The following is a 25,434-nucleotide window of genomic DNA, read 5'->3' on the forward strand; positions in this document are numbered from 1 at the left end:
TATTGGAAATCTTATGAATGTAACATAAAAGGTTTCATAATAGGTAAATGATGTTAAATCTTTGGTTATGGTTACGTCTGGAGAAATGTCTAAATATGGATTGTTTTAATAACAACTAACCTCTATATTTATCGGAACATCTGTTAGAAACTATGAGTATACACAATAAATGTATGTGAGTTAAAAATTATACAACTATGTTGTTGTTAAACCGTTATTAACTCTATGTGCTAATACTTTATAGTTGATCTTATGGTGCCTGAATAAGAAGTTTTAAAATTATATGTTTATGAGAAATTAATTCTATTGGGAAGTATATATCTATGATTTGTGAAAAAGTGTAATTTATTAAATACAATAATTTTATTATATTAATGTGTATATTATGTCATATTTATAGTTATACTTTTGAAGTATGGATGTGCCTATTTTCTCTGAAACGAAATTGTATTATTATATAAAAAGACAATCTTGTTATGACATGGTAAAATGTATAGTAAAACATATATGGGTAATGTTTCTAATATATATAATGCAATTTCATATAGGTTATTACTAGGTTTGTATATATAAATCGTAAATTATTACTAAGTTTGTATATGTATATATATGTGGAAATTTACAGAATTAACGGTCTGTTAACGGACCGTTAATTCTGTAAATTTCCACATATATATATACATATACAAACTTAGTAATAATTTACGATTTATATATACAAACCTAGTAATAACCTATATGAAATTGCATTATATATATTAGAAACATTACCCATATATGTTTTACTATACATTTTACCATGTCATAACAAGATTGTCTTTTTATATAATAATACAATTTCGTTTCAGAGAAAAACATAATTTATGTAAGAACTTACCTGATAAATTCATTTCTTTCATATTAGCAAGAGTCCATGAGCTAGTGACGTATGGGATATACATTCCTACCAGGAGGGGCAAAGTTTCCCAAACCTCAAAATGCCTATAAATACACCCCTCACCACACCCACAATTCAGTTTAACGAATAGCCAAGAAGTGGGGTGATAAAAAAGTGCGAAAGCATATAAAATAAGGAATTTGAATAATTGTGCTTTATACAAAATCATAACCACCACAAAAAAAGGGCGGGCCTCATGGACTCTTGCTAATATGAAAGAAATGAATTTATCAGGTAAGTTCTTACATAAATTATGTTTTCTTTCATGTAATTAGCAAGAGTCCATGAGCTAGTGACGTATGGGATAATGATTACCCAAGATGTGGATCTTTCCACACAAGAGTCACTAGAGAGGGAGGGATAAAATAAAGACAGCCAATTCCTGCTGAAAATAATCCACACCCAAAATAAAGTTTAACGAAAAACATAAGCAGAAGATTCAAACTGAAACCGCTGCCTGAAGTACTTTTCTACCAAAAACTGCTTCAGAAGAAGAAAATACATCAAAATGGTAGAATTTAGTAAAAGTATGCAAAGAGGACCAAGTTGCTGCTTTGCAAATCTGATCAACCGAAGCTTCATTCCTAAACGCCCAGGAAGTAGAAACTGACCTAGTAGAATGAGCTGTAATTCTCTGAGGCGGAGTTTTACCCGACTCAACATAGGCAAGATGAATTAAAGATTTCAACCAAGATGCCAAAGAAATGGCAGAAGCTTTCTGGCCTTTTCTAGAACCGGAAAAGATAATAAATAGACTAGAAGTCTTTCGGAAAGATTTAGTAGCTTCAACATAATATTTCAAAGCTCTAACAACATCCAAAGAATGCAACGATTTCTCCTTAGAATTCTTAGGATTAGGACATAATGAAGGAACCACAATTTCTCTACTAATGTTGTTGGAATTCACAACTTTAGGTAAAAATTCAAAAGAAGTTCGCAACACCGCCTTATCCTGATGAAAAATCAGAAAAGTTGACTCACAAGAAAGAGCAGATAATTCAGAAACTCTTCTGGCAGAAGAGATGGCCAAAAGGAACAAAACTTTCCAAGAAAGTAATTTAATGTCCAATGAATGCATAGGTTCAAACGAAGGAGCTTGAAGAGCCCCCAGAACCAAATTCAAACTCCAAGGAGGAGAAATTGACTTAATGACAGGTTTTATACAAACCAAAGCTTGTACAAAACAATGAATATCAGGAAGAATAGCAATCTTTCTGTGAAAAAGAACAGAAAGAGCAGAGATTTGTCCATTCAAGGAACTTGCGGACAAACCTTTATCTAAACCATCCTGAAGAAACTGTAAAATTCTCGGAATTCTAAAAGAATGCCAAGAAAAATGATGAGAAATACACCAAGAAATATAAGTCTTCCGGACTCTATAATATATCTCTCTAGATACAGATTTACGAGCCTGTAACATAGTATTAATCACAGCGTCAGAGAAACCTCTTTGACGAAGAATCAAGCGTTCAATCTCCATACCTTTAAATTTAAGGATTTCAGATCCTGATGGAAAAAAGGACCTTGTGACAGAAGGTCTGGTCTTAACGGAAGAGTCCACGGTTGGCAAGAGGCCATCCGGACAAGATCCGCATACCAAAACCTGTGAGACCATGCCGGAGCTACCAGCAGAACAAACGAGCATTCCTTCAGAATCTTGGAGATTACTCTTGGAAGAAGAACTAGAGGCAGAAAGATATAGGCAGGATGATACTTCCAAGGAAGTGATAATGCATCCACTGCCTCCTCCTGAGGATCCCGGGATCTGGACAGATACCTGGGAAGTTTCTTGTTTAGATGGGACGCCATCAAATCTATTTCTGGAAGTTCCCACATTTGAACGATCTGAAGAAATACCTATGGGTGAAGAGACCATTCGCCCGGATGCAACGTTTGGCGACTGAGATAATCCGCTTCCCAATTGTCTACACCTGGGATATGAACCGCAGAGATTAGACAGGAGCTGGATTCCGCCCAAACCAAAATTCGAGATACTTCTTTCATAGCCAGAGGACTGTGAGTTCCTCCTTGATGATTGATGTATGCCACAGTTGTGACATTGTCTGTCTGAAAACAAATGAACGATTCTCTCTTCAGAAGAGGCCAAAACTGAAGAGCTCTGAAAATTGCACGGAGTTCCAAAATATTGATCGGTAATCTCACCTCCTGAGATTCCCAAACTCCTTGTGCCGTCAGAGATCCCCACACAGCTCCCCAACCTGTGAGACTTGCATCTGTTGAAATTACAGTCCAGGTCGGAAGCACAAAAGAAGCCCCCTGAATTAAACGATGGTGATCTGTCCACCACGTTAGAGAGTGTCGAAAAATCGGTTTTAAAGATATTAATTGAGATATCTTTGTGTAATCCTTGCACCATTGATTCAGCATACAAAGCTGAAGAGGTCGCATGTGAAAACGAGCAAAGGGGATCGCGTCCGATGCAGCAGTCATAAGACCTAGAATTTCCATGCATAAGGCTACCGAAGGGAATGATTGTGACTGAAGGTTTCGACAAGCTGCCATCAGTTTTAGACGCCTCTTGTCTGTTAAAGACAGAGTCATGGACACTGAATCTATTTGGAAACCCAGAAAGGTTACCCTTGTCTGAGGAATCAATGAACTTTTTGGTAAATTGATCCTCCAACCATGATCTTGAAGAAACAACACAAGTCGATTCGTATGAAATTCTGCTAAATGTAAAGACTGAGCAAGTACCAAGATATCGTCCAAATAAGGAAATACCACAATACCCTGTTCTCTGATTACAGACAGAAGGGCACCGAGAACCTTTGTAAAAATTCTTGGAGCTGTAGCAAGGCCAAACGGCAGAGCCACAAACTGGTAATGCTTGTCCAGAAAAGAGAATCTCAGGAACCGTTAATGATCCGGATGAATCGGAATATGCAGATATGCATCCTGTAAATCTATTGTGGACATATAATTCCCTTGCTGAACAAAAGGCAAGATAGTCCTTACAGTTACCATCTTGAACGTTGGTATCCTTACATAACGATTCAATATTTTTAGATCCAGAACTGGTCTGAAGGAATTCTCCTTCTTTGGTACAATGAAGAGATTTGAATAAAACCCCATCCCCTGTTCCTGAACTGGAACTGGCATAATTACTCCAGTCAACTCTAGATCTGAAACACAATTCAGAAATGCTTGAGCTTTTACTGGATTTACTGGGACACGGGAAAGAAAAAATCTCTTTGCAGGAGGTCTCATCTTGAAACCAATTCTGTACCCTTCTGAAACAATGTTCTGAATCCAAAGATTGAACAGAATTGATCCAAATTTCTTTGAAAAAACGTAACCTGCCCCCTACCAGCTGAGCTGGAATGAGGGCCGCACCTTCATGTGGACTTAGAAGCAGGCTTTGCCTTTCTGGCTGGCTTGGATTTATTCCAGATTGGAGATGGTTTCCAAACTGAAACTGCTCCTGAGGATGAAGGATCAGGTTTTTGTTCTTTGTTGAAACGAAAGGAACGAAAACGATTATTAGCTCTGTTTTTACCCTTAGATTTTTTATCCTGTGGTAAAAAAGTTCCTTTCCCACCAGTAACAGTTGAAATAATAGAATCAAACTGAGAACCAAATAATTTGTTACCCTGGAAAGAAATGGAAAGTAGAGTTGATTTAGAAGCCATATCAGCATTCCAAGTCTTAAGCCATAAAGCTCTTCTAGCTAAAATAGCTAGAGACATAAACCTGACATCAACTCTGATAATATCAAAGATGGCATCACAGATAAAATTATTAGCATGCTGAAGAAGAATAATAATATCATGAGAATCATGATGTGTTACTTGTTGCGCTATGGTTTCCAACCAAAAAGTTGAAGCTGCAGCAACATCAGCCAATGATATAGCAGGTCTAAGAAGATTACCTGAACACAGATAAGCTTTTCTTAGAAAGGATTCAATTTTCCTATCTAAAGGATCCTTAAACGAAGTACCATCTGACTTAGGAATAGTAGTACGTTTAGCAAGGGTAGAAATAGCCCCATCAACTTTAGGGATTTTGTCCCAAAATTCTAATCTGTCAGACGGCACAGGATATAATTGCTTAAAACGTTTAGAAGGAGTAAATGAATTACCCAATTTATCCCATTCTTTGGAAATTACTGCAGAAATAGCATTAGGAACAGGAAAAACTTCTGGAATAACCACAGGAGATTTAAATACCTTATCCAAACGTTTAGAATTAGTATCAATTAAAGCAATTAGAACTTCTTTAAGTAAAGAACGAATAAATTCCATTTTAAATAAATATGAAGATTTATCAGCATCAATCTCTGAGACAGAATCCTCTGAACCAGAAGAGTCATCAGAATCAGAATGATGATGTTCATTTAAAAAATCTTCTGTAGGGAGAGAAGTTTTAAAAGATTTTTTACGTTTACTAGAAGGAGAAATAACAGACATAGCCTTCTTTATGGATTCAGAAACAAAATCTCTTATGTTATCAGGAACATTCTGCACCTTAGATGTTGAAGGAACTGCAACAGGCAATGGTACTTTACTAAAGGAAATATTATCTGCATTAACAAGTTTGTCATGACAATCAATACAAACAACAGCTGGAGGAATAGCTACCAAAAGTTTACAGCAGATACACTTAGCTTTGGTAGATCCAGCACTAGACAGCGATTTTCCTGTAGTATCTTCTGACTCAGATGCAACGTGAGACATCTTGCAATATGTAAGAGAAAAAACAACAACATATAAAGCAAAATTGATCAAATTCCTTAAATGACAGTTTCAGGAATGGGAAAAAATGCCAAAGAACAAGCTTCTAGCAACCAGAAGCAATGAAAAATGAAACTTAAATAATGTGGAGACAAAAGCGACGCCCATATTTTTTAGCGCCAAATAAGACACCCACATTATTTGGCGCCTAAATGCTTTTTGGCGCCAAAAATGACGCCACATCCGGAACGCCGACATTTTTGGCGCAAAATAACGTCAAAAAATGACGCAACTTCCGGCGACACGTATGACGCCGGAAACGGAAAAGAATTTTTGCGCCAAAAAAGTCCGTGCCAAGAATGACGCAATAAAATGAAGCATTTTCAGCCCCCGCGAGCCTAACAGCCCACAGGGAAAATAGTCAAATTTTTGAAGGTAAGAAAAAATGATTAAATCAAATGCATTATCCCAAATATGAAACGGACTGTCTGAAAAATAAGGAAAGTTGAACATTCTGAGTCAAGGCAAATAAATGTTTGAATACATATATTTAGAACTTTATAAACAAAGTGCCCAACCATAGCTTAGAGTGTCACAGAAAATAAGATTTACTTACCCCAGGACACTCATCTACATGTTTGTAGAAAGCCAAACCAGTACTGAAACGAGAATCAGCAGAGGTAATGGTATATATAAGAGTATATCGTCGATCTGAAAAGGGAGGTAAGAGATGAATCTCTACCACCGATAACAGAGAACCTATGAAATAGACCCCGTAGAAGGAGATCACTGCATTCAAATAGGCAATACTCTCCTCACATCCCTCTGACATTCACTGCACGCTGAGAGGAAAACCGGGCTCCAACTTGCTGCGGAGCGCATATCAACGTAGAATCTAGCACAAACTTACTTCACCACCTCCATCGGAGGCAAAGTTTGTAAAACTGAATTGTGGGTGTGGTGAGGGGTGTATTTATAGGCATTTTGAGGTTTGGGAAACTTTGCCCCTCCTGGTAGGAATGTATATCCCATACGTCACTAGCTCATGGACTCTTGCTAATTACATGAAAGAAATAGGCACATCCATACTTCAAAAGTATAACTATAAATATGACATAATATATACATTAATATAATAAAATTATTGTATTTAATAAATTACACTTTTTCACAAATCATAGATATATACTTCCCAATAGAATTAATTTCTCATAAACATATAATTTTAAAACTTCTTATTCAGGCACCATAAGATCAACTATAAAGTATTAGCACATAGAGTTAATAACGGTTTAACAACAACATAGTTGTATAATTTTTAACTCACATACATTTATTGTGTATACTCATAGTTTCTAACAGATGTTCCGATAAATATAGAGGTTAGTTGTTATTAAAACAATCCATATTTAGACATTTCTCCAGACGTAACCATAACCAAAGATTTAACATCATTTACCTATTATGAAACCTTTTATGTTACATTCATAAGATTTCCAATAAGGGCTTAGAACCTTAGATGATAGACATAGATAGACAAATATCACTATGTTTATATTAAATCAATGCCTGATCCGATGTTTTAAAGAAAATAATCATACAGATTGTACATATTTGAGTAAGGAATGAATCAGTAAAAATAAAATTTCACGGCTTCATATTAAAATGAATTCTTTTTAGATTATTGTTTTATGTGTAAATAATAGAGAAAATAGCTTCACAAAATAGAAAATAAGAATTCAGGAAATCCACCTTTATGAATATCCACCTTAAGTAAGGGATGGCCTTAAAGAAATTAACAATCAAACCAGGACCAATCACGGTTGAACCATACATTTATAAAGGATCTTAAAATTAGTCTAAACCATCTTGATAAAGCCATGCTACATGGCGAAACGCGTTGATGGAGCTAGACTATTAATCACAAGGTGATAAGGAAGTATTATTTACAAGGATTACAAAGGATTCGTGGGAACTACTTTGTCCACTTTTTAAGCACTCTGCGCAGAGTCTCTATCCTTAACCGGACCTACATTTGACACACATTCTACGTTCCTGACGTTACCAGCTGTTGGAAGCCGCTTAGGACACCTGTGCCGTACCCAGACGGAGGATTCAGCTCGAGACAAGAGCAGGTAGGCACTATAGAGGTGTAAGGGCACCACAGCGTGGAAGTCAGAGGTAACTTTTAAACTTTTAAGTAAAATACTTTATTTTATACTCTCTTGCATGAACTTTTGGAATACCGGAACGGAACTATAACGGAACTAACACAACATTATTCCTAAGTGTTGCTTCTAACATCAATTAGTTCCCTATAACGGAACTTTAACACCAGTTGTTTTTTGCTATAACGGAACTTTGCCATATATTTAAAATAAGCATATTGCAAAAACAGAACTCTTTATACCAACACATTGAAACTTATTTTTTTGCACTCCCTTTTTTATGCCAGTACTACAAAGGTGGATTTATTCATATATGCAGCAACTACCCTACAATTCTCTAGATTTAGTTGCACATATATATATATATTTTTAAAGTTAGTATTGTCAGGATTTTATTGTAATTTCTGTTGATTTGCACCTACGTATGACCGGTCATATTAACACCCAATCATATATGTTTATATGTATGTTTTATCAAGATTAATATATCTTTTTAATTTGGGATTAATAAATCTTATGTTTGTTTAAACTGTTTCTAATACCGAATTCATTTTTAGATGAATAAGCTTTATTTTATGATACGTCTAGGTAAAAATATTTAGATTTCAACTTATTAGTTCTGTATAACACATCATTAACACACTTATTTTTAAGAAATACTATATTACTGCCCTACTTCTTTTTCCCCGTAGCTGTTTAGCGCATACACACACCCCTCTCTTTGTACTGATTCTGTGATTATCTGCTTTATGGGAGCAGATTAGTGTGTAATGCAGGGATAGATTTGCGCACCTTATACCCACCGTTTTTTCTTTGCAAACTTATATTCCATCATGCTGTTGGGCTGTGTGGCCAGTGCCGGTACAGGAAATCTTCCTAAAGTTGAGGGTTGCATGTATTCCACTCAATATCAGCAGATACTTGAGAATAATGTTGAGGAATCAGTCACAAAGTTGAAGTTATGCCAGGGCTGGATATTTCAACAAGACAACAACCCAAAACCCTGCTCAAAATCTACTCTGGCATTTATGCAGAGGAACAAGTACAATGTTCTTGAAAGGCCATCCCAGTCCCCAGACCTGAATATCATTGAAAATCTGTGGGGTGATTTGAATCGGACTGTCCATGCTCGGCAACCATCAAACCTAACTGAACTAGAGAACTTGGTCCAAAATACCTTCATCCAGAATTCAGACACTCATTACAGGGTATAGGAAGCATCTAGAGGCTGTTAATTCTGGAAAAGGAGGCTCTACTAAATATTGACGCGATATTACTGTTGGGGTGCTCAAATTTATGCACCTGTCTAATTTCGTTTGGATGCATATTGCACATTTTCTGTTAATCCAATAAACCTCATTTCACTACTGTTCTTCAGTTTTTTGATAGATCAAAATTAAATTGCTGATCCAAACACCAAATTATTTATAAATGAAAATTATGGAAATTGTCAGGGGTGCCTAAAAACTTTTGCATACGACTGTATATTTTGAGTCTATACAACTAACACACTTAGAAAAATATACAAACTATTCCAAACCTCAGAATCAAGGGCACGGTTAGATGTATTTATGCACATGTCCCTCACACTATAGGACCATTTGAATTTAACTAAAGGATAAATCTATTTTAGTTAAAAGCAGCCATATCTATATTTTCATTCAACTCATATGTAGACCCTAACTCCATATGGGCTGAATGAAAATATAGATATGTCCGATTTTAACTAAAATAGATTTATCCTATAGCTATTTTCAAATGGTCCTATAGTGTGAGGGACATGTCTCTATGTAAGTGTTTTAGTTGTATAGAATATATATATATATATATATATATATATATATATATATATATATATATATATATATATATATAATATAATATATACACACTGTATATAATTATTATCTTTTTTTTTAAATATTATATTATATATAAATATATTTATTTTTTTATGTATGTATTTTTTTTATGTAATTTCAATTTTATAATGTATGTATTATTGTTTGTAATATTGTATTTTGTATCTGCGTGTGTTTATCCCGCTTTTGGTTAAGAATGATTGGATTTAAAAATGTCCTTCCAATATTTCAATTGGTTATAAAGACGTACATGTTGCCTTATCATCAAAAGGTGGAATGTATTATAAGCCTCATACATGGGAAGCTAGCCCTATTTGTTACTGTGCTAAAATAACCCATGACGAATTGAATACGTCCGATAAACACATGGCTAATTTGAATAATATACGACTTGGTAAATCACGTGGCTGATGATTAAGATCTGTGATTGGTTCTTTTAAATGCCTAGTAACGCTTTAGTCCAATCGGATGGGATCAAATCACCAATAACTATGTGCAGCAAACGTAATCATTGGACGTTGTGAGTGTCAATCAAAATGCAATCAGGATTGACAGTCAAACATCCAATCATGGCACGGCGGTTATAGAAACACAAGCAGCTGAATGAAATGTTTGTTTAATGTTGTATCTTTTTAAGCAAGTGTTGCTATTACGAATTCTATAACCTGATGAAACAGTCTTTGAACTGAGAAACACGTTGTGATTTGAGTCTATATTTGGGGTTAAGATACGCACATCACGCCCTTTTTCAATAGATTGCTATCGTGCACATCTAATTGTAAGCTTGCATTTCACTGATACACTCGGTGTGGCGTAACAAGTCTGCTGGAGGCCTGAGTGTGAGCTAGCTGGATAGCTCTGTTTCAGCATGCACCATTTGCACTATTAAGTGCTTCTCGTTTGTGAGTATATCTCCATTGGGGGTTTAGTGGATTGCCATATTACATCAACGTATTTCACTATTGGAGTGCCCTCTTTCTTTTTCTACTTCACAGATACACTTCAAAGTGGCATGAAACACATTTTTATTTCATGATTCAGAGCATACAGTGTAAGCAACTTTCCAATTTACTTCTGTTATCAATTTTGTTTCGTTCTTTTGGTATCTTTTATTGAAGCAGCAGCAATACACTACTAGTAGCTAGATGAACACGGTTGTTAAGCCAATGACAAGAGGCATACATGGGCAGCCACCAATGAGCAGCTAGCTTCCAGTTCATGAGTCCACCTATGTTTGTTTTTTTAACAAAAACCACCAAAAGAACTAAGCAAATTGGACAATAGAAGTAAATTTTAATGTTCCTTACAAATATGCATACTCTATCTGAAACACAAGAACATTTTTGTGTTTCATATCCCTTTAAGCTCCTTTAATACCAATCTAAAGAACCTAGAGATAATGATTAACATATGGCTTTTAAAGGGACATTAAACCCAATAAAATGTAATTCATGATTTAGATAGAGACTACAGTTTTAAACAACATTCCAATTTACTTCTATTATCTAATTTGCTTCATTCTTTAGATATCCTTTGTTAAGAAATAGCAATTCACATGGGTGAGCCAATCACACAAAGCATCTTTGTGCTGCCACCAATCAGCAGCTACTGAGCCTATCTAGATATGCTTTTCAGCAAAGGATATCAAGAAAATGAAGCAAATTAGATAATAGAAGTAAATTAGAAAGTTGTTTAAAGTTGCATGGTCTTTCTAAATCATTAAAGAAAAAAATTGAGTTTACTGTCCATTTAAGTGTGAGTTTAAGAAATTAAAGGGATGGTAAACCCAATTTTTTTTTCTTTCATGGTTCAGATAAGGATGCAATTTTAAGCAACTTTCTAATGTACTCCTATTATCAATTTTTATTCACTCTCATGCTATCTTTATTTGAAAATCCAGGAATCTAAGCTAAAGAGCTGGCCCATTTTAGGTTCAGCACCTGCTGATTGGTGGCTAAATGTTAGCCACCAATCAGCAAGTGCAACCCAGGTTCTTAACCAAAAATGGGCCGGCTTCTAAGCTTACATTCTTGCTTTCCAAATAAAGATAGCAAGAGAACAAAGAAAAATTGATAATAGGAGTAAATTAGAAAGTTGCTTAAAATTGCATGCTCTATCAGAATCATAAAAAAGTTGGGTTCACTAACCCTTTAAATAAATGTGTGTCAAAATTCTGCTTGCTTCTGCCATCAAATGTCACAATAATGTTCAAAGACTATTAATACTGTTGTCTCACTCCAATAAACCATCACAATGTAAAGCAAAGATGATTTAAAAAAAAAAAACTTACACAAAGGTGAATATAGCAATGATGCCAACAGTTACCAGAAGCTGAAGTGTTATGATCATGTAGACCTGAAAAACATAACAGAATGGTCAAGGTCCAGCATGAGACGCATTAATACGGTTTTGACATGTGACCTATTAGCCATTATCCATTGTGCATAAGCGTAAGAACTGCAGGGGATAGGGGGGGGCAGATGCCCTGAGGTAATAACTTGGGAAGGAACAAAAATTGATAGATCCCCCCCAGATTGCAGCCAGGGATTGGGAGAAATTAAACCTGCACTAGACTATGTCATTGCAGTATGTAGGTTTTATGGGGTGCAAACCTCTCCTCCCCCAAATCTTTCTTTGCACCCCTATTGTAAACAGCAATTAAGAAGAAGAATTTTGGAATGATCTATTCTGGTTGCAGGGCTGCACTGCACTGGAATGCTGCTTCTTAGTTGAACTCCTACTGCCTGAAATTATTTTTAAACAGTTTTGGTGCCATCAGCAGGGTCATCCTGGAACTTCCAGTTCTTAGAGCTGTGAATTTAAAGACTTAAATTGCAGAAAATAAAGGCAAAATAAATTATGAAAGATTTTTACTGCACATGATTAAAGGGGCATGAAACCACAAAAAAATCTTTAATGATTCAGATAAAGAATAGAATTTTAAACAACTTTCCATTTCACTTCTATTATCTAATTAGTTTCATTCTCTTGATATCCTTCATTGAAGAAACAGCAATGCACAATAACAAGAGGCCTGCATGTACAGCCACCAATCAGTGGCTCCTGAGCCTACCTAGGTATCCTTTTCAACAAAGGAAACCAAGAGAACACAAATTAGATAATAGAAATAAACTGGAAAATTGTTTAAAATGACATGGTCTATTTGAATCATGAAAGAAAAAAATGTGTGGTTTATGTCCCTTTAACCATTTTATATTACAATCTCAATGTGTTTACAGATTCCTCACGTTAAAAGGGACAGTAATGTGATATAAAATGAATCTAGTTAGATAGAAGCTTCATATAAAAGGTAGTAACATGTGAGAGTGTCTTTCTCTCTCTCTCAGTTTCTCTTTCTCTCTTTAATCTTTATTGTTTTCACTCTCTTTCATATAGAATGTACATGTGTATGTACACCTGATCTAAAGTTAACCATGCCCTTCTGGACACACCCCTTCATTGCCTTTCCTTTCCACTCCACCCTCACCTAGATCAACCCTCCTTACCCCCAGACTTTGTTTTGGTGTCTTACACCCATGTACACAGCACTTATGTATGAATCATTCAATGTGAGGTTTAAGTAAGGAGTGCTGTCTGACATCAAGTTTTATTGGTCACATGTCCTGCCAACTGGAACAACCAGTTATAGTGTGTCCTGTGTACTTGCATATCTGCCCTGATTGACAACTAGTTTAACAGATATAGATAAAACAGAGAGATTATACTGTTAGGATTTTTAGGACTTATGATAATCATTAAAACTAAATAGTCAAGAAGCTACTTTTAATGCTTAGGGAATCACTGATAAACAATTAGAATGTTATTACACAACAGAATGGTGTCACATTTAAAAGGATGCTGCACTTACTGCTTTCCAAACTAAAAAGAGGATACTTCCAAATGTATTCAATTTTCTTTTTCTCTTGAAAGGGACAGTCAAGTCCAAAAAAAACTTTCATGATTCCAATAGGGCATGTAATTTTAAACAACTTTCCAATTTGCTTTTATCACCAATTTTGCTTTGTTCTAATTGGTATTCTTAGTTGAAAGCTAAACCTAGGAGGTTTATATGCTAATTTCTTAGACCTTCAAGGCCGCCTCTAATTTGAAAGCATTTTGACAGTTTTTCACCACTAGATGGAGTTAATTCATGTGTTTCATATAGATAACAATGAGCTCACATATATGAAGTTAACTAGGAGTGAGCACTAATTGGCTAAAATGCAAGTCTGTCAAAAGAACTGAAATAAGGGGGCAGTTTGGAGAGGCTGAGATACAAGGTAATCACAGAGGTAAAAAGTGTATTATTATAACTGTTAGTTATACAAAACTGGGGAATGGGTAATAAAGGGATTATCTATCTTTTTAAACAACAAAAATTCTGGTGTTGACTGTCCCTTTAAAGGGCCATTATACACTCATTTTTTCTTTGCATAAATGTTTTGTAGATGATCTATTTGTAAAGCCCATAAAGTTTGTTTGTTTTTTAAAATGTATAATTTTGCTTATTTTTAAAGAACATTGCTCTGATTTTCAGACTCCTAACCAAGCCCCAAAGTTTTATTTGAATACCGTCAGCTACCTTCTCCAGCTTGCTCCTGTTTGTGTAAAGGGTCTTTTCATATGCAAAAGAAGGGGGAGTGTCTTATTTCCCACTTGCAGTGGGCTTTCCAACTACCTTTTCAACAGAGCTAAACTGAAAGCTTCTAAGTACGTTTTTAAACAGTTTTATACTGGATTTTTATATCAGTATCTGTGCATCTTATTCTTTATAGTAGTGTCTATTACATGCAGTTATATGAAAATGAGTGTATACTGTCCCTTTAACAGATACATGTAGGTACTGTATAAATGAAAATGAAAATTCTAGGATTAAAGAGACCATTTTCTTTTTATGCATTTAGATTTTATTTGCCCATTTTCTGATTATCAACCTGAAATACTATGTATTAGCCAGTTTTCCACAACACAAACCGGAGGAGGATAATGATAATATACATAACATGAAAGCAGATGTAATCACCCTAGGAAAAAAAGTTGTAGAATGGTTTAGCGTACGTTAGATAAGCTACAGAGGATTACATACTTAGGAGGGAATGGGAAACGCATCAGCAGAATTTGGTTGTATGAAAACTACCGTAAGCTAAAAGTTTCAGCTGTTACCATCCCAAGAGCACACATAGCTACATTACAGAAGATTCTGGTTTAATGGCATTTTCCTGTTAAGTCAATTCTTCTGAAAATGCAGAGTACGTGATGGGGGAAAAATCTTTTTCTCTGCATTTTTAGAACTGTTTTAACATTGTTTTAGCCATTTTCAACAGACAGATTTATAAACCCTTTCATTGTACACCTTACTGACAATTTATAGTAAACTTTTAAAAACAATAATATAAGTTGGTCGGGTCTACTTGATTAACTCACCCTCCGTATAAAAGTGTGCCGTACAACCTTGTCATCCCAAGATCCGAAATCACCTTCTGGCCTTGTGTTGTACATTTCTGAATCTTCTGTGCAAATGGATTTGGAACAAGATCAATACAATCTCATATATTAGTCTCTACTGGATGATCATTTATTCCAAGCTACAATATTCTTTTAAAAGGGACTGTACAATTGGTTTTCCTTTAATGTGTTTGCATAATAAAATTGTAGGGAGATTAGACTTCCTTATCTTATCACTTTTTACACACACAAATATTTTCTTATTTTATAAACCACCAAAAAAGAATTAAGAGCTAGATACATCAATCTATGTATCCTAATAAGACAGGGATTACAGCACTCTTTTAAACAGTAAAAATGTAATGCAAAGATCAGATTAAATACAATACACTTGAAGGGAAACTGAACCCACATTTTTTCTGTCATGATTCAGATAGAGCATGCAATTTTAAGCAACTTTCCAATTTACACCTATTATCAATTTTTTCTTCATTCTTTTGCTATCTTTATTTGAAAAGCAAGAATGCAAGTTTAGAAGCCGGCCCATTTTTGATTCACAACCTAGGTTGTGAACCAAAACAAGTGCTGTCCAGGGTATTGATCCAAAATTTGTCTGGCTCCATAGCTTAGATGCCTTCTTTTTCAAATAAAGATAACAAGAGAACGAAGAAAAATTGATAAGAGTAAATTAGAAAGTTGTTTAAAATTGCATGCTCTATCTGAATCATGAAAGAAAAAAATTGGGTTTAGTGTCCCTTTAATGTGTGATATGTAATTGTTGCAATATTCAAGAGAGGCCTAAGGCTCTCCTAATAAACAGAACGTTTACAATAAAACATATCATGCTTACCTGATAATTTTATTTCCATTGTGGGGAGGAGAGTCCACGGCTTCATTCATTACTTTTGGGAATAAAGAACCTGACCACCAGGAGGAGGCAAAGACACCCCAGCCAAAGGCTTAAATACATCCCCCAGTCATTCTGCCGAGGGAACAAGGAACAGTAGGAGAAATATCAGGGTATAAATGGTGCCAGAAGATAAATTAAATTTAGGTCCGCCCACCGGAGTTACGGGCGGGAGCCATGGACTCTCCTCCCCACGATGGAAATAAAATTATCAGCAAAGCATAATTTATGTTTTCCATCTAAAGAGGAGGAGAGTCCACGGCTTCATTCATTACTTTTGGGAAACATATACCCAAGCTTTAGAGGACACAATGAAACCGGGAGGGAAAAAAAGCGGATCCTAATCTGAGGGCACCACAGCCTGTAAAACCTCTCTCCCAAAAGCAGCATCTGCAGAAGCAAAAACGTCAAATTTGTAAAACTTTGTAAAAGTGTGTAAGGAGGACCAGGTAGCCGCCTTACAAATCTGCTCCATAGAGGCCTCATTCTTGAAGGCCCAAGACAAAGCCACAGCTCTAGTTGAATGAGCCATGATCCTCTGAGGAGGCTTATGTCCCGCTGTCTCATAGGCCAAGCGAATCAAACTCCTCAACCAAAAAGACAAAGAAGTAGAAGAGGCCCTCTGCCCCTTGCACTTCCCGGAATACACCACAAAAAGAGATGTAGACTGTCTAATATCCTTGTAGCCTGAAGAAAGAACTTCAAGGCACGAACCACATCCAGATTATGAAGTAACCTCTCCTAGAAGACGAAGGGTTAGGACACAAAGAAGGAACAATTATTTCCTGATTGATGGTACGGTTAGACACCACCTTGGGAGGAAACCCCAAACCGGTGCGAAGAACCGCCTTATCCGCATTAAAAACCAGGTAAGGAGGCTCGAATTGCAAGGCAGCAAGCTCAGATACTCTGCATGCCAATGCAATAGCCAACAGGAAGAGAACCTTCCAGGACAGAATCTTAATGTCAATGGAAAGCATAGGCTCAAACAGAACCCTCTGCAATACCTTAAGGACCAATTTTAAGCTCCATGGGGGAGCAGATTGCCTAAAGACAGGCCTGATTCTAGACAGAGCCTGAGCGAAAGATTGAATGTCAGGAAGCTCAGCGAGTCTCCTGTGCAACAAGACTGATAATGCCAAAATCTGTCCCTTTAAGGAACTAGCGGCAAGCCCCTTCTCCAAACCCTCCTGGAGAAAGGACAGAATCCAGGATACCGTCACCTTGTGCCAAGGATATCCATGCTTCTCACACCAGGACAAGTAAGTCCTCCACACCTTATGGTAGATGCAACAAAGTGACTGGCTTCCTTGCCTGAACTAGAGTATCAAGCACACTTTCAGAAAAGCCACTCTTGGCTAAGACTTGGCGTTCAATCTCCATGCAGTCAGCCTCAGAGAAACGAGACTTTGATGTTGAAAGGGACCCTGTTCCAGCAGATCCCTGCGACAGGGTAACCTCCATGGCGGAGAGGATGACATGCCCACCAGATCCGCAAACCACGTCCTCTGCAGCCACGATGGAGAAATCAGGATGGCCGAAGCTCACTCCTGTTTGATGCATGCCACTACACGAGGTAGAATTGGCAACGGTGGAAAAATGTAAGCTAGACTGAATCCCCAAGGCATCGCTAAGGCATCTATCAGCTCTGCCTGGGGACCCCTCGATCTAAACCCGTATCGGGGTAGCTTGCAATTGAGTCTGGACGCCATGAGATCTCTCTCTGGCGTTCCCCATCTGAAACAAATCTCCGCAAACACTTTGGGGTGAAGAGACCATTCCCCCGGATGTAAGGATTGCCTGCTGAGAAAGTCCGCCCCCCCAGTTGTCCACACCTGGAATGTGGATCGCTGAGAGCGAGCAGCTGTGGGACTCCATCCACTCCAAAATCCAAGACACCTCCCTCATTGCTAGGGAGCTCCTCGTACCCCCCTGATGGTTGATGTAAGCCACCAAGGTAATGTTGTCGGTCTGGAATCCGATTAAGCTGAACGACCCTAGAGCATTGTAAATTGCTCGAAGTTCCCGAATATTTATCGGAAGGAGAGACTCCTCCCAGGTCCATTTTCCTTGTGCCATCCCGGCACCCCAAACAACTCCCCATCCTGCGAGACTCGCGTCCATGGTCACAATTTCCCAGGACGGTCTCAAGGAGGATGTCCCCAGGGACAGATGCTCCAGACAGATCCACGAAGAGAGGGAGTCCCTGGTCCGAGCATCCATGGATATCCTCTGTGATAGATCTGAATGATTGCCGTTCCACTGTCTCAACATGCACAATTGAAGAGGTCTGAGATGGAACCTGGCGAAAGGGATGGCGTCTATGCTGGAGACCATGAGCCCTATCATCTCTATACACTGAGCCACCGAAGTGCTTGAGGAGGACTGAAGGGCAAGACAGGTGGACGCAATCTTCCTGCATCGTTGATCTGTGAGAAATATTTTCATCTACATAGTCTATTATCGTGCCCAGGAACTCCACCCTGTTGCTGGGAACCAGGGAACTCTTTCCTGAGTTGATCTTCTAACCGTGAGATTGGAGCAAGAAAAGACGAGCCCTCGAATGATCCTCTGCGAGGCTGAACAACAGCACCTGGACTAGGATGTTGTCCAAATAGGGCGCCACAGCAATGCCCCTGGATCTGGCCACTGCAAGTAGCACCCCCAGAACCTTTGTGAAGACTCTCTGGGCCGTCGCCAGACCGAAGGGAAGGGCCACAAACTGGAAGTGTTGGTCCAGAAATGCAAATCTTAGGAACTTGAAGTGGTCCCTGTAAATTGGAACATGAAGGCAAGCATCCGTCAAGTCTATTGTCATCATGAACTACCCCTCTTGACCTAGGGGCAGAATAGACCTGATTGTTTCCATTTTGAACGATAGAACAGCCAGAAACTAATTTAAACACTTTAGGTCCAGAATCGGGCGGAACGTGCCCTCCTTCTTCAGAACCACAAAAAGATTTGAATAGTACCCTAGACCCCTTTCTGCTTGGGGTACTGGTATGATAACACCTAGAGAGGAGAGATCCCTCACACATTCTAGAAAGGCCTCTCTCTTTTCCGGTCTTGAAGACAGGTTTGACAGGAGAAATCTGCACCTGGGCGGATGGGACCTGAATCCTATCCTGTAACCCAGGGCGACAACCTCCAGAACCCAAGGGTCCTGAACGTCCTGCAACCAGGCTTCGGGGTAGAGAGACAGACAATCTGCCCCCTACTTGGTCCGGAGACCGGTCCGAGGCCAACCCTTCATGCCGATTTTGTCTCTGCAGGATTCTTGTTCTGCTTGGACTTGTTCGAAGACTGAGCAGGCTTCCAAGTTCCCTTGGACTGATCCGCTTTCACAGCGGGCTGCTGGCGCTGTGCCTTATCCGCACGAAAGGGTCAAAAAGTAGATCCTTTAGGCTTAGCCTTCTTATCCTGCGGTAGGAATGCTCCCTTGCCACACGTAACCGTGGATATGATCAAATCCAATCCTGGACTGAACAGATTCTTTGATTGAAAAGGTAGACACAACAGTCTCGACTTAGAGGTCATGTCCGCAGACCAAGACTTAAGCCACAGAGCCCTGCGAGCTAAAACGGAGTATCCTGAAACCTTTGCGTTCAGGCGATTAATTTGCATATTGGCATCACAAATGAAAGAATTGGTGACCTCAACGCCTTAATCTTATCCTGTATCTTGTCGATAGAAGTCTCCCTCTCGACCATATCATGCAGGGATTCACACCAATATGTTGCAGCTCCGGAAACCGCGGCTACAGCTGCTGCCGGTTGAAAAACAAACCCTGTGGGATGAAACATTTTCCTTAACATGTTTTCCAACTTTTTATCCATGGGCTCTTTAAACGACAAACTATCCTCGAGAGGAATAGTTGTCCGCTTCGCAAGCGTGGAAATAGCACAATCCACCTTAGGGACAGTCCCCCACAGCTCTAGTTGAGAGTCCAGGACCGGGAACAGTTTCTTAAAGGAAGAAGAAGGGGAAAAGGAAGAACCTAATCGCTCCCATTAATTCTTAATAATATTAGCCATCTTAACAGGAACCGGGAAGGTCTGAGACACCACCCTGTCCTCGTATACCTTATCAAGCTTAGGGATCGAAGGTTCCTCTGGAAGCTTCGGCTCCAGAACCTCCAGAGTAGCAAGCACTTGCTTCAGCAAAAAGCACAAATTCTCTATCCTAAACCTAAAGTCAGGCTCCTCCGCAGCCGGAGGATGAGCTGACACGGACTCTGACCCAGAAGGAGTCTCCTCCGAAGAATCGGAGTGGGCCTCGTCATTGTATAAACGCCTCTGATATTTCAACCTGAAAGTTCCACCATTGCCAGAGCCTCATCTCACACATAAACGCAGCAATCACACAAAAAATATCATGTATAAACCCCCCTGTTCAATAATCACCTTACCAGGAATATTAACCCTTGATTCCATAAGATAAAAGGCGCCACACTGTGACCCTGTCATCTGTGCTATCATTATGTATAAAAAAATTAAACAATCTTACAAGAATCTACGCCATGGAACAGGAATATGGCCCTTTAAGTGTGACAGGTTAGTAGCCTCGCTCTTGACATGGACTTGAGTGCAGAAGGAAGGCAGCGAAACTCGTCAACGCTGATTGTTTGTGGAGCTGTTCATATGAGTCGGGATGGTTTCGCAGAAAGATTCTCCCTGCATCTCTGGACTCTAACTTTCACCCAGGCTCTCACTGATAGGCTGACAGGACTACTTAAAACTCCAGTCCCATTCTGAAGAGTACTAACCTCCATAAGAGACTACTCCGAATCTTCGGCACTTCTCTGCCATCCTCCTGTGATGAAAGGCAAAGAATGACTGGGGGATGAGGGGAGGTATTTAAGCCTTTGGCTGGGGTGTCTTTGCCTCCTCCTGGTGGCCAGGTTCTTTAGTCCCAAAAGTAATTAATGAAGCCGTGGACTCTCCTCCCCTTTAGATGGACATACTATATACATGAAGCATGTGGAATGGAAAACAGGTACAGGAATCCATTCTAACTAAGGGACTGGTCACGTCTTCACCCAAAACACCTCAAAAGAGGTATCCCTACTGGTCAGTTCCTGCGTTTACGTAGGAACTGCTCATCTAGAACTAGATTTGAGCACAACGCAGAAAACATGGAAAAAAGATTTTTAGAAAGAAGGTATCCCAAAAGAGTAGTAGCAGGAGCCAGGAACAAAGCAAGGAAAACAGATAGAGATGCACTTCTTTTTACACGGAAGAAGGTACCTGATGACAATATGCGTATAGTAACCAAATACAATTGCCATTGGGAGACAGTGAGGAGTATTCTCAACAAGCATTGGAAGATCCTCAATAGTAATGAAAATGTGGCTTAAGAAGTAGGGGATTTCCCCCTCCTTACAGCCAAAAAAGTGCCGAGACAAATTGGTTAGAAGCAAATATGTATCCAAACCTCCAATATCAGATTGGTTATCTAATCAGAAAACAATAGGGAATTTCCCATGTGGAAAATGTGTGGCATGTAATTTATGGAAAAACAATTTAGTGCCAAAGATTGGAGAATTTATAGAATTAGAGAATTTTTTAATTGTAACACGGTGGGGGGTAATATACCTTCTGCACTGTTCTTGTCCAAGTTATTATGTTGGAAAATCGAAAATAAATTTCAAGGACAGGATTACCGAACATAGGGATAATATTAAGCAGAAGGTGCAACCAGCAGTGTTGCAAGACACTTTGAAATCTTTCACAATAGCAACCCAGATTGTCTAAAATTCGTAGGCATAGACAAAGGAATCCTCCATGGAAAAGGTGGAAACAATGATAAAATCCTTCTGCAAAAAGAAAGCAGATGGATTTACAGACTGTCCACCCTAAACCCTAATGGCTTAAATGAAAAATTGGACTATGCTTGTTTTCTGGGCTAAAATAATTATCTCAATTGTATTATATAATTACATAGTGGCCACCATTGAACTGGACTAGAAACTGGACACCATGTGTACTACTAAGTAACTTTTAAGAATATAAATAATTGAGAGAACTGGGAGAATGTAAAAATGTGATATTTTGTGAAATTCTATATAGGAAAACTTTTGTACAACTATTTAATGGGGTTTTTTTTTTATGTTCTTTGCAACGCTGAGTGAGTTTGGACAGGGGTAGGAGCATAAATGGTCAAAATGGGTTAGCCCACCACTCTGAGTATTTAGAATATTGTGGAATTTTAAAATGTATCTAATATTTGTATGTCTAGATATTTTATACCTTTTAATTTTCTGTTTAAGTTGCAAGATGGTTCCTAGTGCCAAAAGCAATAAATGTTAAATTACGGTGTTTTAAGAAGGTGAACAGATGATTAATATGGGACAACAAAGTTTGGGTTTGAAATAATAAAGGAATAATGGCTTCTGTGCTGCTATACACCATAGAAAATGACTAAAATGTTTGCATTTCACATTGTGGCGTTTTATTATATTATGATATTTCTGCAAACTAAAGTTATTTTCTAAAAACCGCTAAGTCTGCTGAAAAAAAAAAAAAGTAGCTATAACTTGTGTGGGTACCACAGAGAAAGAGTTATTTTTATTTGTGCAATTGCAATGAGGGCCAAACAACTAAAAACAACTCTAAATTGTGAAGCTAAAGAATAATTTATATAACCCAAAAGTTAGATTTTACTTAAACTGCTGAAGAAAAATTGCATTTCACTTTTTTTTTTAAGCTTGCCTTTTTTTTATATATTTTTATATATTAAAGTTTTTTAGTTTAAAGAACATTATTTTCCAGTTAATGATGATGTAATTCACTAACCTGTTCTGTTAATGTTTTTAAGGAAGATTAAGAAAGCACCGGGAAAATCTTCTGATAAAAAAAAGGTTTATAGTGCAGACAGGAGGAAGTGCGATGCTGAAACTTTACTATATCTTTACCTGGATTCAGAGGGATAACTGGCAGCATTGGCATCACAGGTTTAGGTGGTTCAGGATGTCCAGGCTCTGGGTATCCACCAGGTTGAGGGTAACCCCCAGGTTGTGGATAGAAGCCTCCTGGCTGTCCATATGAACCAGGTGGTGGGTAGGCTCCTGGTTGAGGATATCCACTGGGTGGAGGGTAACCACCTGGTTGAGGGTAACCACCTGGTTGAGGGTATCCTCCTGGTGCATGTAGAGGGTGTAGATCATCATAAGGAGGAGGTGCATTAGGGTAGGACATTGTAAGCAGTGCTCAATGAACCTAAAAAAGAAAAAAATGTAGTACTTCTATTAGTCTGACCACAAATATACAAAAACAAAAATACATTTGTTGTTACCAACTGATAAAATTATTAGAGGGGGGGTTCTATGACTTCAGATCAACTTACCCATGCTAGAAATAAAAACTAAATGTGTTACTAACATTAAAAGGTTGTGTTGTCCTATGGTGACTAGAAAATAAACTACTGAGTTTAAAAAGCTAAAACACAAGAACACTTGAGAATATTTTAAAAAGAATTTATTTTCTTTCTGTAAGCAAGAACAACCTGTAAGAACCGTCTATCTTCTGCTGTTAGAAAATAATGATTTTTATAAACCAAAACGTATTGCAAAACCATACAGTGTAAATAGAGTATCCTTTTTGAATAGATGTAAATTGTCCAGATGGAGAAAAGTATTTGCATATTTGCATGAGTTTTATTTAGACTACGTCATCTAAATAAGGGGCTTAGTAAACTGGTGGAAGAAGAGATTAAAGTTTTGATTATCATAAATCTATATTTAAATACCCATGCTTTGCTGCTTAATTGTATGATTGGCTCCTCAATAAAAACAAAATTATGTTTACCTGATAATTTCATTTCCATCTGTAGAGGAGAGTCCACGGCTTCATTCCTTACTTGTGGGAATACAGAACATGGCCACCAGGAGGAGGAAAAGAAACCCCAGCCAAAGGCTTAAATACATGCCCAAGTCATTCTGCCGAGGGAACAAGGAACAGTAGGAGAAATATCGGGATATAAAAAGGTGCCATAAGAAAATGGGCGGGGGGCCGTGGACTCTCCTCATACAGATGAAAATTATCAGGTAAGGATAATTTATAATTAATAATTTCCCACAGTATGTGTGCCAATATATAAAATGTTTTTGTTAGGTGTGCTAAACCAAACCCACTTGTTGTATTCTTAAATCTCAAGGAGACTGACCAAATCTCTCTATTAGTTAAAGCACACCACCCTGCTCAGGTGTGTTCCAAGATAATTTAATTTAGTTATATATAAAAAAGCCAGGGAGTCTCATTTTTGCAGTCTTGATTTTTGGCAAGCACTGCAGTCTTGGAATTCAATTTTGGTAAATATGCATTTAATGATTCAATCCAGTAAGGCTTAGTTTTATAGTGTTAGAACCAGTCTATTATGGGACACCATGTAAGTGGTGACTGGCTGAGCAGAATATGGCCATATTGTGTGACTAAGATCCCAACTTTATTTAAAAATATGAAGCAGGCAATAAAATTTTAAAATTTTGCAGCAATTATAAATATGTTTAAAATACGTAAATAAATTAAATATATGTGGTCTTTAGTGTTTAGATGTGCGCCAATACTTGTTTTTGTTTTAAGCATAATTTATGTTTTCCATCCTAATATGAAGAGAGTCCACGGCTTCATTCCTTACTTGTGGAAAACATATACCCAAGCTCTTGAGGACACTGAATGAACAAGAGGGTAAAAGGAGAGGCGGATCCTATTCTGAGGGCACCACAGCCTGCAAAACCTTTCTCCCAAAAGCTGCTTCAGCCAAAGCAAAAACGTAAAATTTGTAACTTTGAAAAAAGTATGTAAGGAGGACCAGGTAGCCGCCCTACAAATCTGCTCCATAGAGGCCTAATTTTTGAAGGCCCAAGACGAAGCCACAGCTCTAGTTGAATGAGCCATAATCCTCCGAGGAGGTTTATGTCCGCTGTCTCATATGCTAAGCAGATAATGCTCCTCAACCAAAAAGATAGGGAAGTGGAAGAAGCTTTCTGCCCTTTGCGCTTCCCAGAATAGACAAACAATTAAGAAGTCTGTCTAAAATCTTTCGTTATGAAATCTTGGCTATGATTACGGCTGCGTGCCGAAACATGTAAGCTTTGGTGTCACGCTCACACACACCTATCTTGTTAATGCTGTCTTCTAGCCTATTTGGCGTTTTAACTGAGCCCAATAAAAGTTGGATTTTAATTTAAACTAAAGCTGGATCCTGCCCTTCTTTGTGACTTTTTCGCTTTTGCACCAGCACTTGGATCTGCTTAGCCTCTGTGCATTAGTAACTTGTTGTTAAACCCGGGTGAAGAGTGAGCACCGCCCCCCGACTGGAGATTCCCGTCACGTCACGACTGACGTCAGAGGACGCGCTTGGCAAGACAGGAACGCTGCTAAAGCCGCATGTGAGTGCCGGATGTCTTTTGGAGCTATTAGCCCAT

The 25,434-nt window shown here is 38.1% G+C and overlaps 1 protein-coding gene across 2 annotated transcripts in view; it reads right to left on the reverse strand.

The window, feature by feature from the left end:
* The window catches only part of TMBIM1 (transmembrane BAX inhibitor motif containing 1), a 249,393-nt gene that overhangs the window by 164,219 nt on the left and 59,740 nt on the right, over window positions 1-25,434 (reverse strand). Inside the window, exons 2-4 of one of the 2 annotated variants that reach the window (XM_053698127.1) lie at window positions 22,924-23,227; window positions 15,083-15,165; window positions 11,949-12,013 (exon numbers count right to left, since the gene is read on the reverse strand). In XM_053698127.1, the coding sequence (XP_053554102.1) occupies window positions 11,949-12,013; window positions 15,083-15,165; window positions 22,924-23,206 (431 nt within the window). In that variant the 5' untranslated portion in view covers window positions 23,207-23,227. Of the gene's footprint in view, window positions 1-11,948; window positions 12,014-15,082; window positions 15,169-22,923; window positions 23,228-25,434 lie in introns of both variants that reach the window. The other variant, XM_053698125.1, reaches the window with a different exon arrangement.

This window comes from Bombina bombina, chromosome 1 (genome assembly GCF_027579735.1).
Source record: "Bombina bombina isolate aBomBom1 chromosome 1, aBomBom1.pri, whole genome shotgun sequence".
In the NCBI taxonomy this organism is placed as follows: domain Eukaryota; kingdom Metazoa; phylum Chordata; class Amphibia; order Anura; family Bombinatoridae; genus Bombina; species Bombina bombina.